Source organism: Oncorhynchus mykiss, chromosome 17 (assembly GCF_057628025.1).
Source record: "Oncorhynchus mykiss isolate SJ-2025 chromosome 17, ASM5762802v1, whole genome shotgun sequence".
NCBI lineage: Eukaryota > Metazoa > Chordata > Actinopteri > Salmoniformes > Salmonidae > Oncorhynchus > Oncorhynchus mykiss.
The window spans coordinates 18295068-18309403 of record NC_143038.1 but is presented as its reverse complement, the minus strand read 5'-3'; the positions used below and the strand labels follow the sequence as shown (position 1 = coordinate 18309403).

Sequence of the window (14336 nt, the reverse complement as noted above, 5' to 3'; positions counted from 1 at the left end):
TTTGGGGGATTTTGGAGATCAGGTCATCGTTTATGCGCGCTCTCCGCGAATACGACGGGCCAGCTGGATGTCCTTGGGCATGATGGTCACCCTCTTGGCGTGGATGGCGCACAGGTTGGTGTCCTCGAACAGGCCGACCAGGTAAGCCTCGCTTGCCTCCTGCAGGGCCATCACTGCGGAACTCTGGAAGCGCAGGTCGGTCTTAAAGTCCTGGGCAATTTCTCGCACCAGGCGCTGGAAAGGCAGTTTGCGGATCAGCAGCTCAGTGGACTTCTGGTAACGACGGATCTCTCTAAGAGCCACGGTGCCGGGCCTGTAACGGTGAGGCTTCTTCACGCCGCCGGTGGCCGGGGCGCTCTTGCGCGCAGCCTTGGTGGCGAGCTGCTTCCTGGGTGCTTTGCCACCGGTGGATTTGCGAGCGGTTTGCTTGGTTCTGGCCATGGCGCTAGCTAGCTTCCTTCTTTCACAGTCGGAGTATAGCCTCAAAATGCCTATGTGAAGTTTATAAAGCCGGCAGCGGCGTCTGCTCATTGGTCACCATCTCCGCACCGCCCTGATTGACCCGTTGCGGAGGCCTCCTCCGCCGCCCATTGGACGGGAGGCTCGGCCTCTCCGTGCCGCCCCAAAATGCAACCCCCACCCTCGCCGAGGCGCGCTTGGGTCTTTTGTTAGGGCGGCGAGCAACGTTACACTTTACGCGCAATAATGCTCTCATTCTAGCCTACTAGTTGTTATCCTTCATTTAGGCCTCATGTGGGCACTTGATACGGTGCCGTGTATATGTGTGTGTGTATCTAACAAACACGCCAAATAGTTGGCCAGGCATAGAAAGGACACTTTGCGCTTTTGTTGAGCTAGGTGGTTGGCTCTTAAAAGAGCCTTTGGGGGTTGAGTAGTCAAGTTGCAGCCGCACCAGCGATTTTACTTGGCTTTGACGGCCTTCTCAGTCTTCTTGGGGAGCAGCACTGCCTGGATGTTGGGCAGAACACCACCCTGAGCGATGGTCACGCCGCCAAGCAGTTTGTTCAGCTCCTCGTCGTTACGGACTGCCAGCTGCAGGTGACGGGGGATGATACGAGTCTTCTTGTTGTCACGGGCAGCGTTTCCGGCCAACTCCAGGATCTCAGCAGTCAGGTACTCGAGCACTGCGGCCAGGTACACTGGTGCGCCAGCGCCCACACGCTCGGCGTAGTTGCCTTTACGCAGCAGCCTGTGCACACGGCCCACGGGGAACTGGAGCCCGGCACGGGATGAACGTGTCTTTGCCTTCGCCCTGGCCTTGCCTCCGGTTTTGCCTCTTCCGCTCATATTGGTAGCTTCAGTATGTCACAGAAAGTCTGAATGAGCCGCTGGCCACCTCGAGAGCCTTACTTATACCTCGCCACAAAAGCCATCGATTGGCCACCGGACCGGTGTGGCCTTATCCAATTGGAGTGAGGGAGGGACAGACAGACAGGCAGTCAGCCCTAAGCCCGCCCCCACCCACCCGCAGGCAGGCAGGCAGCAGAGTGACGAGGGCTAGGCTACTCTGTTTCCCTCCGACTTTTGTGACTTTTTCACGTTGGCGGGAGCGCCAAAGTGACTACTCAAATCACTGAAACATGTATCAATCAATTCGAGAGTGGCTCATAATACCAATGGCTGCTGTCCAACCCACTATAGTATGTATGCTTCTTATTATCAGGATCAATGTGACATGCCAATTCTAACACATCACAACAATGTTGACTGGTGAGTGTGCTGCACTCTTGAGTGACAAATGTAAAGCCATTTAGCCACTCGAAAATGTGGTGCGTAAAAGTCATTCATTTCATTTCTTTTGCACCACGGGTAGGTAGGTGGAATGGAATGACATGCGCTTTTATGGAAAGAGGTGGGTGGCTCTTAAAAGAGCCTTTTGTGGTAACAACATGTGTCGAGTAGAAAGAACACTGTTTGTAATAGGTTTACTTCTTCTTGGGGGCTGCCTTCTTGGCCATGGCCGCCTTGGGCTTGGCGGCTTTGGGCTTCGCTGCCTTGGTAGCCTTCTTGGGGCTCTTGGCCGCTTTCTTGGCCGCTGCGGCGGGCTTCTTCACCTTCTTTGGGCTCTTGGCGGCCTTTTTGGGTGTAGCGGGCTTCTTGGCCTTCTTGGGGGACTTCTTTGCGGCCACGGCCTTCTTGGCTGCTACCTTCTTGGGCTTCTTGGCGGCGGCGGGCTTCTTGGCGGCCACCTTCTTAGCTTTGGGGGCTGCGGCTTTCTTGGCGGGCTTCTTTGCCTCGACGGCCTTCTTGTTGAGCTTGAAGGAGCCGGAAGCACCGGTGCCCTTGGTCTGGACCAGGGTGCCCTTGGTGACGAGGCTCTTGACGGCGATCTTGACACGGGAGTTGTTCTTCTCCACGTCGTAGCCGCCTGCCGCCAGAGACTTCTTGAGCGCGGCCAGGGACACGCCGCTCCTCTCCTTGGAGGCGGACACCGCCTTGACGATGAGCTCGCCTACGCTGGGTCCCGCTTTCTTGGGCTTGGCTGCTGCCTTCTTCTTGGGTGCCTTGGCCGGCGCGGCGGCGGCGGGTGCTGGTGCGACTTCTGCCATGTCTGTCGTTCGGTCCGGTAAACACACACACTTACAACACTACGGTAGTCTGTGAGGAGGAGTACTTTGCTGTAGACGCTGCTCTGCGCTATTGAAGCTCCACACCGTGCAGGGGGCTGGCCTTAAACGCGACATGAGAACCATGTAGACTCAAGCCACCCAGCTCGGCTTCTCCGGGCTGGCCAAATGCTCTTTCACTTGTGTTTTCTGGTCGCCAATATCGGGCCAAAAGTCACCGACGGAGCCGTGTTTTTGGCCCAAAAGCGAACGGCCCAGCGAGCAGACTTGTGTCCGTTCAGAATAAAGTCATGTGGGCTGCAGAAGCCCCGTGCATTTTGCTGCGACTCGCTCAAAACCTCACCGTTCGACTGTCGGGTGGAGCGGTGCGCACTGCTTTTCCTGTGCTATTTGTCTCCTAAATGGCCTAAAAGTGCATCCGATTGCGAGCACCATTGATTGTGGAGTGAGCCGAGATGTCTGGCAAGGGAATCAAATGGTTTGGCGTCCCCTGATGTGCTCCTTGGTGTTTTAAAGGAGAGCTCTTTTGGGGACCTTAAAACACATGCACTTGTGAGGCCTGGCTGAGACTAGTTTCACGTTGTATTCGTCATGTGTCCAGGAGGCAAACGAAATAATACACTGTCCAACGACATGCTTACTTGCACTGTGTGTGTGTGTGTGTGTGTGATGTTTTATTAGTATGAGTTTATTAGTTGGATTTGGAGCCTGTGTGTTTTCTTGTGCTAGGTAGTCTCTCTCTCTGTCTGTGTGTCTCTTTCAAAAGCGTGTCAGAGAGAGAGAGAGAGAGAGAGAGAGAGAGATAGGCTTGTGGCCTTCTCGCAGTCCTTCCTCGCTTGACTCCGCAGCGTGACTCACTCGTGCCGGTCTTTGTGTCTGTGGGTCTTGGTGTCTGGCTGTGCGGCCGGCGCTATGGAGGCTGGCGCCCCATGTGCTTGTCCGCCCTGATATAGGCCTAGAGAGAGAGAGATTTGGAGCCTCTTCTTCTCTCTCCTCCTCCCTCTTGTACAGGTGTGTGTAAGGGATGTGAAACGGCTAGTTTCAATCGGTGACGTCACTTGCTCTGAGACTGTTGTTGATGATGTGTGCAGAGGGTCCCTGGTTCGGCCTAAAGTTATACTGTTACACAGGCTCCAGTCATCGGAGCACGAGTGGAATCCCACTCACTGTGTTATACTACCATGCACACATTCCTACCCTGTTCATGTCAGCATCATTTATTCCCTCTCCCCCCTTTTTGACATGTCCTCCACACACACATATGGATTTGCTTTTTTCACTGACAGGTTGGGTGGCTCTTAAAAGAGCCTTTGGGTTACTACAGCACTCCAAATGGGCTGTTTACTTGGAGCTGGTGTACTTGGTCACGGCCTTGGTGCCCTCGGACACTGCGTGCTTGGCCAGCTCTCCGGGGAGCAGCAGGCGCACTGCGGTCTGGATCTCCCTGGAGGTGATGGTGGAACGCTTGTTGTAGTGGGCCAGGCGAGACGACTCTCCGGCGATACGCTCGAAGATGTCGTTCACGAACGAGTTCATGATTCCCATGGCCTTGGAGGAGATGCCGGTATCGGGGTGGACCTGCTTCAGGACTTTGTACACGTAAATGGCGTAGCTCTCCTTCCTCGACTTTCGGCGTTTCTTGCCGCCTTTCCCTGCGGTCTTGGTGACGGCTTTCTTGGAGCCCTTCTTGGGCGCGGACTTTGCTGGCTCGGGCATGATGCTGATGTCTCGCTGCTTCTCACAAACGAATGAGGGGGTGGAGAGCCCTTTCCCTCTTATGAAGACGAAGCTAAGCTAATTCGCCGGCCGTGGACACACCCCTGCTTTCTCATAGGCGCCCCTGCCATTTGCCCAGTGGAGCTGAGCGCGCATAAGAGCCTTCCACTCAGAGGCTTGCTTCCCTAACAAAGACCATAGCCTATGCTCTGTCACTGGTGGGGAATGGTGTGTTTCCAAAAAAGTCCTACAATGGCTAGAAATAAGGCCCCCCTTTTTGGTACTTGGTGGGGATTTCCCAGCCGTGGTGCCTCAGTAATACGACTGTACGCAAAGCCTGCACTGAACATAGCCTCCTGTCACGAATACTCCCTCCCTGTCCACTCAAGAGTGGCTCATGGTTTAATACGACTGTACGCAAAGCCTGCACTGAACATAGCCTCCTGTCACGAATACTCCCTCCCTGTCCACTCAAGAGTGGCTCATGGTTTAATACGACTGTACGCAAAGCCTGCACTGAACATAGCCTCCTGTCACGAATACTCCCTCCCTGTCCACTCAAGAGTGGCTCATGGTTTAATACGACTGTACGCAAAGCCTGCACTGAACATAGCCTCCTGTCACGAATACTCCCTCCCTGTCCACTCAAGAGTGGCTCATGGTTTCCTACGATAATGGATTTGACCCTTTTGAAGCGGATGTGGGTGGCTCTTAAAAGAGCCTTTGGGTTCAAGTCGGGATGTTGACGTTCCGAGAAGAGTGCGTTTAACCGCCGAAACCGTACAGGGTGCGTCCCTGGCGTTTCAGAGCGTAGACCACGTCCATGGCCGTAACGGTCTTCCTCTTGGCGTGCTCGGTGTAGGTGACGGCGTCACGGATCACGTTCTCAAGGAACACCTTCAGGACACCGCGGGTCTCCTCGTAGATCAGCCCGGAGATACGCTTCACGCCGCCACGGCGAGCCAGACGGCGAATGGCGGGCTTGGTGATTCCCTGGATGTTATCGCGGAGAACCTTACGGTGACGCTTGGCGCCTCCTTTTCCGAGTCCCTTGCCGCCTTTACCTCTTCCAGACATCGTGTGTTCACTAGCTGAGTTCAAGTGAATTAATGACGTAATTTTCGGTGCTCGGTGCTCTTATTATCTGCGTTTGGTGGACCTGATTGAAGCCAGTGGCACAGAAAGCGCGCGCTTTTGCCTGGCCTCTGCTGCAAAGGGGAGGGCGTTCGTTCTAGGGAACTATGGAGGAAGAAGAAATCAAAGCTACTTGCATGCGCGGGAAACACACTCAAATACTGAGCTATGTTGAACACAAGGCCCAACTGTGATGTCCCACTCTTCACATTGATTGGTGTTGTTCTTGTTGTTGTTGTTGTTGTTGCGCCTGATTCAACTCTTTCAATCAGCTGTGCCTCTCCAGGGCTTCAACAAAAATGTCTACTCTACCCCTGCCTGGAGTTGGGAAACACTGAACTAGTAGGATTCAACCCACTGCAGTTGCCAGTCACACCTAATAGAGATAGGCGTTAAAAACCTCAAATAGTGTCACAAGTACAAAGGAGAAACGAAGTGGCACAAACGGGAAACAAATACACAAGGAATGCCACAAATCCTAAGGGGTCCGTAATGTCACCTCAGCAGTCATGTAGCTCTTGAAGGCCATGTAATAACGTCATTCTTCTTTTTCTTCCCTAGACATGATCCAGGTGGCCATGGGACGGGTGGTGATACCTCTGCAAGCTGAAATGCAGTAAAACATTCCTCAGACACCCACCCAACACACACACAATAAAGGGATCATTTTCCTATGCGTACAGAGGTGATAGGGATGTGCAAATATTGTATGGTACTTTTTTCAAAAAACAATAACATAGCCTTATATTACGGAAATAGTGGTATGAGGTGGATCCTTTATAGGCCAGAGAGCCTCAGATGTTGCATTGAATGATCTCAACAGGTCATTTCAAAGGGGACAAATGAGGCCCAAGGGCACATACTGGCGATTGACCAATCGGTGCAGTTGATTCACATCTCAGATGTGACTAGGTATCATCTTACAACTTATTGTTGCCACAATTGTCTCTTACATGTACTTAGTGGCTGCCGGCCCTCGGTTTAGTACATCGAGCAACAGAGGTTGCCTTTTAGGAGAACGACTGACAAGCGTTCAACTAGCTGGGATGCAACTAGTGTCATCAAAGCACTTTGTCATAGCAAGTTAGAAGAAATAGGTTAAGGTTACGAAAAGGCTTAGGCTTACCCCAAATGCCACGTCCGTTCGTAGCTGTACTCCGTGTAGGCACAACAAGTCATCACACAGAGAGCACACTTGAAGCACAACTGCACTGCCTGGAAGGCCGCAACGGACTGAATTGGAATCCCTCAAACAGCACGCTAACTACATTCCGCTTTATGATGTCACAGTCAGCCCCTCGGAACACTGGTCCTCAACAATCTCAAACACCTTGGATACCCAAGCCAAACATTCTCGAATCACTCACATTCACAAATCAACCAGGGAGAAGAAGGCTGCCAGGAATTGAATGCTGAAAAGCTAACCTCCTTCACAGAGCAACATCATAGGACTGGGAGTTTGTGTTCAACAGCTTACGTTCCCCTATTATCAAGGGCTTAGTTCCTCTATAGGCTGCAGTGCAGATACTTCACATGCAGAGTACAACAACAAATAACAGAGGGCCTGTTACCACACCCTATAGGCTAGGAGTTGAACTTGGACCACAATGACATTGGTAGTAATTAGCCTGCAGCATAAATGACAGCTCCCTAACGGGGACATAAAGTGGAAATGGAAGTGCGACACATAGAGGAAAAGTCCTAATCCTAATCAAATAGACACATTTATTTGTTTATTCTTTTTTTTATTTCACCTTTATTTAACCAGGTAGGCAAGTTGAGAACAAGTTCTCATTTACAATTGCGACCTGGCCAAGATAAAGCAAAGCACTTCGACACATACAACGACACAGACTTACACATGGAGTAAAACAAACATACAGTCAATAATACAGTATAAACAAGTCTATATACGATGTGAGCAAATGAGGTGAGATAAGGGAGGTAAAGGCAAAAAAAGGCCATGGTGGCAAAGTAAATACAATATAGCAAGTAAAACACCGGAATGGTACATTTGCAATGGAAGAAATGTGCAAAGTAGAAATAAAAATAATGGGGTGCAAAGGAGCAAAATAAATAAATTCATTAAATACAGTAGGGAAAGAGGTAGTTGTTTGGCCTAAATTATAGGTGGGCTATGTACAGGTGCAGTAATCTGTGAGCTGCTCTGACAGTTGGTGCTTAAAGCTAGTGAGGGAGATAAGTGTTTCCAGTTTCAGAGATTTTTGTAGTTCGTTCCAGTCATTGGCAGCAGAGAACTGGAAGGAGAGGCGGCCAAAGAAAGAATTGGTTTTGGGGGTGACTAGAGAGATATACATACACCTGTTTAGCAGATGTCGGAAATGCTTGTGTTACTAGCTCCAACAGCACAGTCAAGTCTAACAAGTAATATCTAACCATGTTCCAACATTCCACACAATACACCCAAATGCAATTGGAATACATCAATATATGGACGAGCAATGTCAGACCGTCCGTAGACTAACATACCTTACAATACAATACTTTATATATCCACATGACATGAGCTATGCAAACCACCTCCACGTTAGGAATGTGCCCAGTGATATCTAACAAAAACACACACCTCCGTGGAACCCACATGGCAAGACAGGAAGGAAGACATGCAGGAGTGCTCATGAAGAAGACCGGAATCATCTCCAATCAAGTGAACAATGTCAAAGGAATAGGGCAAGTCATATAGATAGGGAGGCATTTCACCGCCACCCGCTGGACCACAAGTCATTTTGCCAACACTGGCTCATCATTCAAAGCCACATAGGGAGGGATCTTAACACCACCTGCTGGATCAGAAGTGCCACTCACAATGGCCACACAGACCATTTCTCCCTCAACCTGATGCAATTGTCACAACAAGTATGTGCTCAAAATCAAACATTAACTACAACAGATCATCAAATAGGCAAACACATGCTCATGTAGAGTACCTCAAATTATACAGTTACTTTGTCACCAAACCTAATCTGTCATTCATCTACAAATACATGCTCTTCTAAAGCCACAATGCAATGTTCACATGGTACATTTCATTTCTTACAATCTATGTCACTATTACTTCATTTGACTGCTCTTAAATCATATTCACTTAACCCTTTTCTTCACCTGCTGATTTTCTGCTGCTTTTGTCTCTTGCAGATTTGGACGTCATGTGAATCTATGTTTCTCAAGTATCAAAAGAGAGAAAATGAAAAACGGAATGCTACTTTTCTCTCTAGCCTAGTGCACTCTTTATCTGTAAGCTCCCCTACTGGTGTAGGTAGCTCCAAAAAAAGGTACAGATGCCATAGAACCTGATCTCGACGACCACATTTTACACCAATGCACCCCGACAATCGGTTGGTGGTCGGGAATCAAGTGGATGATTCTGGGACCAATTACAGGATAGGGGTGAGGGGTGTACTGAACTGTGCCTATAGCATGTCAAAAATCCCTCCAACGGGAAATAGGCCTTGGCAAATGGCCAGGGGCGCTGTCCTTTTCAGCACCACGGAGCTCCCCTATTACCTGTCTCATGAGTGAAGATGCAACAGCAGACAATTCCTGCTCTTTTGTCCTGCAATGACACACTTTAGCCGTGTCATTGCTGCATTTAACTGGCAGCCTGTATTTAGGGCCTTTACTTTGTCGTATCATTTGGTCAAGGGGTTTCGATTCGTCAGCAAATCTTCTTTGAAAAATGAACTAAATCCCACATCAGAAGTCGACTTCAAATCACGCCAAAGACACACGACTCTACTCAACCGGAGTCAATAGTATCAAATATTCTGCACTGTGAAGGTGTCATGTGCTGAGCCATTTAGTTCCTATGAAGCCTATTTACGAAGCCAATGCAGCAATCACCACGTACCTGCCTGCATTGGTGATTGCTATTCTGTAATTGGTCAACTACTAATAGGGCAATCATCCCGGCAGCTTCGTAACAGCTGTTTTGCAAGCCCTTGACGATTACATCTATTGATTCCTGCTGTCCTGATACCTTTTCTCTTAAGGGATCTCGGATCTAGTCTAAAGGCCTATCAATGGGTATGGCATTGGAATATTCAATCGCACACTGAATTCATCCCACTAAATACATTCCTTTCATTTCTCCATTTATTCCACCATATCGAAACAACTTACCTATGCACGCACACAAACAAGCACAGAAGGGCGACTTAATAATATCACGTCTAATTTGGTGGCCTACAACATTTCCTGTACCTTCAACCACAACGTTGGTAACAATTTTTTTCGACCACCTTTCACTTGCGCCGGACAGAGATATATCATTTTACTTTCAATAGCTTAGTCAGTCGCATGAATTATGGGGTGCACACAGCTAACGTTGTAATGATCGGATCAAAACATGGATTTTTGGGGCCATCGAGGAATGTCACATGGCCCAGAAATCATTGAATGGCCATTTTCACAAAGGAATAGACAGACTCATTCCAAGAGCAATTGGAATCGAAAAAACACAACGTGCCCCACTTGGGGACCCGAGGACCGAGTTTGGGAAACGCTGGCCTGAAGATCAAATACCAATAGGGAGCCACTATGACGTGCTCACACGCTGACAGTACCCGCGTTTAACCACTAGATGGCCTCCGTGCTCCACGGTAAACTTTTCCCCTCTCATCAGCGGCACTGCAACATGGGACTTTCAAAGTCAGTTGTTCTTAGCTACATAGTGACCATTTTTGACACTTTTTGCCCTATATCATTACTATCACTCATTACTGCTAGTGTATTTTTCCCCTCTTCTACTCTAGGCATACATCTAATCACATATAGAGAGCGTTATTGAAACGACTCAAGTCAGTTAAGAACCAACTCTTATTTACAATCACGGCCGGTGGTGATACAGCCTGGAATCGAACCACGGTCTGTAGTGACTCGAGAACAGGGAACATACACGGTGGGAAAGGGGCGTGTACAAATGGAACAATTGTGCCTTTTTGACTGAAATATGGAGGTGGCTCTTAAAAGAGCCTTTGGGGGATTTTGGAGATCAGGTCATCGTTTATGCGCGCTCTCCGCGAATACGACGGGCCAGCTGGATGTCCTTGGGCATGATGGTCACCCTCTTGGCGTGGATGGCGCACAGGTTGGTGTCCTCGAACAGGCCGACCAGGTAAGCCTCGCTTGCCTCCTGCAGGGCCATCACTGCGGAACTCTGGAAGCGCAGGTCGGTCTTAAAGTCCTGGGCAATTTCTCGCACCAGGCGCTGGAAAGGCAGTTTGCGGATCAGCAGCTCAGTGGACTTCTGGTAACGACGGATCTCTCTAAGAGCCACGGTGCCGGGCCTGTAACGGTGAGGCTTCTTCACGCCGCCGGTGGCCGGGGCGCTCTTGCGCGCAGCCTTGGTGGCGAGCTGCTTCCTGGGTGCTTTGCCACCGGTGGATTTGCGAGCGGTTTGCTTGGTTCTGGCCATGGCGCTAGCTAGCTTCCTTCTTTCACAGTCGGAGTATAGCCTCAAAATGCCTATGTGAAGTTTATAAAGCCGGCAGCGGCGTCTGCTCATTGGTCACCATCTCCGCACCGCCCTGATTGGCCCGTTGCGGAGGCCTCCTCCGCCGCCCATTGGACGGGAGGCTCGGCCTCTCCGTGCCGCCCCAAAATGCAACCCCCACCCTCGCCGAGGCGCGCTTGGGTCTTTTGTTAGGGCCGCGAGCAACGTTACACTTTACGCGCAATAATGCTCTCATTCTAGCCTACTAGTTGTTATCCTTCATTTAGGCCTCATGTGGGCACTTGATACGGTGCCGTGTATATGTGTGTGTGTGTATCTAACAAACACGCCAAATAGTTGGCCAGGCATAGAAAGGACACTTTGCGCTTTTGTTGAGCTAGGTGGTTGGCTCTTAAAAGAGCCTTTGGGGGTTGAGTAGTCAAGTTGCAGCCGCACCAGCGATTTTACTTGGCTTTGACGGCCTTCTCAGTCTTCTTGGGGAGCAGCACTGCCTGGATGTTGGGCAGAACACCACCCTGAGCGATGGTCACGCCGCCAAGCAGTTTGTTCAGCTCCTCGTCGTTACGGACTGCCAGCTGCAGGTGACGGGGGATGATACGAGTCTTCTTGTTGTCACGGGCAGCGTTTCCGGCCAACTCCAGGATCTCAGCAGTCAGGTACTCGAGCACTGCGGCCAGGTACACTGGTGCGCCAGCGCCCACACGCTCGGCGTAGTTGCCTTTACGCAGCAGCCTGTGCACACGGCCCACGGGGAACTGGAGCCCGGCACGGGATGAACGTGTCTTTGCCTTCGCCCTGGCCTTGCCTCCGGTTTTGCCTCTTCCGCTCATATTGGTAGCTTCAGTATGTCACAGAAAGTCTGAATGAGCCGCTGGCCACCTCGAGAGCCTTACTTATACCTCGCCACAAAAGCCATCGATTGGCCACCGGACCGGTGTGGCCTTATCCAATTGGAGTGAGGGAGGGACAGACAGACAGGCAGTCAGCCCTAAGCCCGCCCCCACCCACCCGCAGGCAGGCAGGCAGCAGAGTGACGAGGGCTAGGCTACTCTGTTTCCCTCCGACTTTTGTGACTTTTTCACGTTGGCGGGAGCGCCAAAGTGACTACTCAAATCACTGAAACATGTATCAATCAATTCGAGAGTGGCTCATAATACCAATGGCTGCTGTTCAACCCACTATAGTATGTATGCTTCTTATTATCAGGATCAATGTGACATGCCAATTCTAACACATCACAACAATGTTGACTGGTGAGGGTGCTGCACTCTTGAGTGACAAATGTAAAGCCATTTAGCCACTCGAAAATGTGGTGCGTAAAAGTCATTCATTTCATTTCTTTTGCACCACGGGTAGGTAGGTGGAATGGAATGACATGCGCTTTTATGGAAAGAGGTGGGTGGCTCTTAAAAGAGCCTTTTGTGGTAACAACATGTGTCGAGTAGAAAGAACACTGTTTGTAATAGGTTTACTTCTTCTTGGGGGCTGCCTTCTTGGCCTTGGCCGCCTTGGGCTTGGCGGCTTTGGGCTTCGCTGCCTTGGTAGCCTTCTTGGGGCTCTTGGCCGCTTTCTTGGCCGCTGCGGCGGGCTTCTTCACCTTCTTTGGGCTCTTGGCGGCCTTTTTGGGTGTAGCGGGCTTCTTGGCCTTCTTGGGGGACTTCTTTGCGGCCACGGCCTTCTTGGCTGCTACCTTCTTGGGCTTCTTGGCGGCGGCGGGCTTCTTGGCGGCCACCTTCTTAGCTTTGGGGGCTGCGGCTTTCTTGGCGGGCTTCTTTGCCTCGACGGCCTTCTTGTTGAGCTTGAAGGAGCCGGAAGCACCGGTGCCCTTGGTCTGGACCAGGGTGCCCTTGGTGACGAGGCTCTTGACGGCGATCTTGACACGGGAGTTGTTCTTCTCCACGTCGTAGCCGCCTGCCGCCAGAGACTTCTTGAGCGCGGCCAGGGACACGCCGCTCCTCTCCTTGGAGGCGGACACCGCCTTGACGATGAGCTCGCCTACGCTGGGTCCCGCTTTCTTGGGCTTGGCTGCTGCCTTCTTCTTGGGTGCCTTGGCCGGCGCGGCGGCGGCGGGTGCTGGTGCGACTTCTGCCATGTCTGTCGTTCGGTCCGGTAAACACACACACTTACAACACTACGGTAGTCTGTGAGGAGGAGTACTTTGCTGTAGACGCTGCTCTGCGCTATTGAAGCTCCACACCGTGCAGGGGGCTGGCCTTAAACGCGACATGAGAACCATGTAGACTCAAGCCACCCAGCTCGGCTTCTCCGGGCTGGCCAAATGCTCTTTCACTTGTGTTTTCTGGTCGCCAATATCGGGCCAAAAGTCACCGACGGAGCCGTGTTTTTGGCCCAAAAGCGAACGGCCCAGCGAGCAGACTTGTGTCCGTTCAGAATAAAGTCATGTGGGCTGCAGAAGCCCCGTGCATTTTGCTGCGACTCGCTCAAAACCTCACCGTTCGACTGTCGGGTGGAGCGGTGCGCACTGCTTTTCCTGTGCTATTTGTCTCCTAAATGGCCTAAAAGTGCATCCGATTGCGAGCACCATTGATTGTGGAGTGAGCCGAGATGTCTGGCAAGGGAATCAAATGGTTTGGCGTCCCCTGATGTGCTCCTTGGTGTTTTAAAGGAGAGCTCTTTTGGGGACCTTAAAACACATGCACTTGTGAGGCCTGGCTGAGACTAGTTTCACGTTGTATTCGTCATGTGTCCAGGAGGCAAACGAAATAATACACTGTCCAACGACATGCTTACTTGCACTGTGTGTGTGTGTGTGTGTGTGATGTTTTATTAGTATGAGTTTATTAGTTGGATTTGGAGCCTGTGTGTTTTCTTGTGCTAGGTAGTCTCTCTCTCTGTCTGTGTGTCTCTTTCAAAAGCGTGTCAGAGAGAGAGAGAGAGAGATAGGCTTGTGGCCTTCTCGCAGTCCTTCCTCGCTTGACTCCGCAGCGTGACTCACTCGTGCCGGTCTTTGTGTCTGTGGGTCTTGGTGTCTGGCTGTGCGGCCGGCGCTATGGAGGCTGGCGCCCCATGTGCTTGTCCGCCCTGATATAGGCCTAGAGAGAGAGAGATTTGGAGCCTCTTCTTCTCTCTCCTCCTCCCTCTTGTACAGGTGTGTGTAAGGGATGTGAAACGGCTAGTTTCAATCGGTGACGTCACTTGCTCTGAGACTGTTGTTGATGATGTGTGCAGAGGGTCCCTGGTTCGGCCTAAAGTTATACTGTTACACAGGCTCCAGTCATCGGAGCACGAGTGGAATCCCACTCACTGTGTTATACTACCATGCACACATTCCTACCCTGTTCATGTCAGCATCATTTATTCCCTCTCCCCCCTTTTTGACATGTCCTCCACACACACACACACACATATATGGATTTGCTTTTTTCACTGACAGGTTGGGTGGCTCTTAAAAGAGCCTTTGGGTT

The 14336-nt window shown here is 50.9% G+C and overlaps 3 protein-coding genes across 3 annotated transcripts; all 3 read right to left on the bottom strand.

The window, feature by feature from the left end:
* LOC149975832 (histone H3) lies at positions 1-477 on the bottom strand. The gene has a single exon (XM_090206589.1). It carries the CDS (start codon positions 439-441, stop codon positions 31-33), a length of 411 nt encoding a protein of 136 aa, XP_090062715.1. The 5' UTR covers positions 442-477; the 3' UTR covers positions 1-30.
* Positions 478-10431: 9954 nt separating this feature from the next.
* Positions 10432-10911, bottom strand: LOC149975831 (histone H3). The gene has a single exon (XM_090206588.1). It carries the CDS (start codon positions 10870-10872, stop codon positions 10462-10464), a length of 411 nt encoding a protein of 136 aa, XP_090062714.1. The 5' UTR covers positions 10873-10911; the 3' UTR covers positions 10432-10461.
* Positions 10912-12219: 1308 nt separating this feature from the next.
* LOC149975830 (histone H1) lies at positions 12220-13107 on the bottom strand. Its single transcript, XM_090204279.1, has one exon. It carries the CDS (start codon positions 13001-13003, stop codon positions 12380-12382), a length of 624 nt encoding a protein of 207 aa, XP_090060405.1. The 5' UTR covers positions 13004-13107; the 3' UTR covers positions 12220-12379.
* Positions 13108-14336: the final 1229 nt, after the last annotated feature.

Bases quoted from the DNA above. Each gene is read 5' to 3' on its own strand.
- LOC149975832 (XM_090206589.1), bottom strand. From the start codon at position 441: ATGGCCAGAACCAAGCAAACCGCTCGCAAATCCACCGGTGGCAAAGCA.
- LOC149975831 (XM_090206588.1), bottom strand. From the start codon at position 10,872: ATGGCCAGAACCAAGCAAACCGCTCGCAAATCCACCGGTGGCAAAGCA.
- LOC149975830 (XM_090204279.1), bottom strand. From the start codon at position 13,003: ATGGCAGAAGTCGCACCAGCACCCGCCGCCGCCGCGCCGGCCAAGGCA.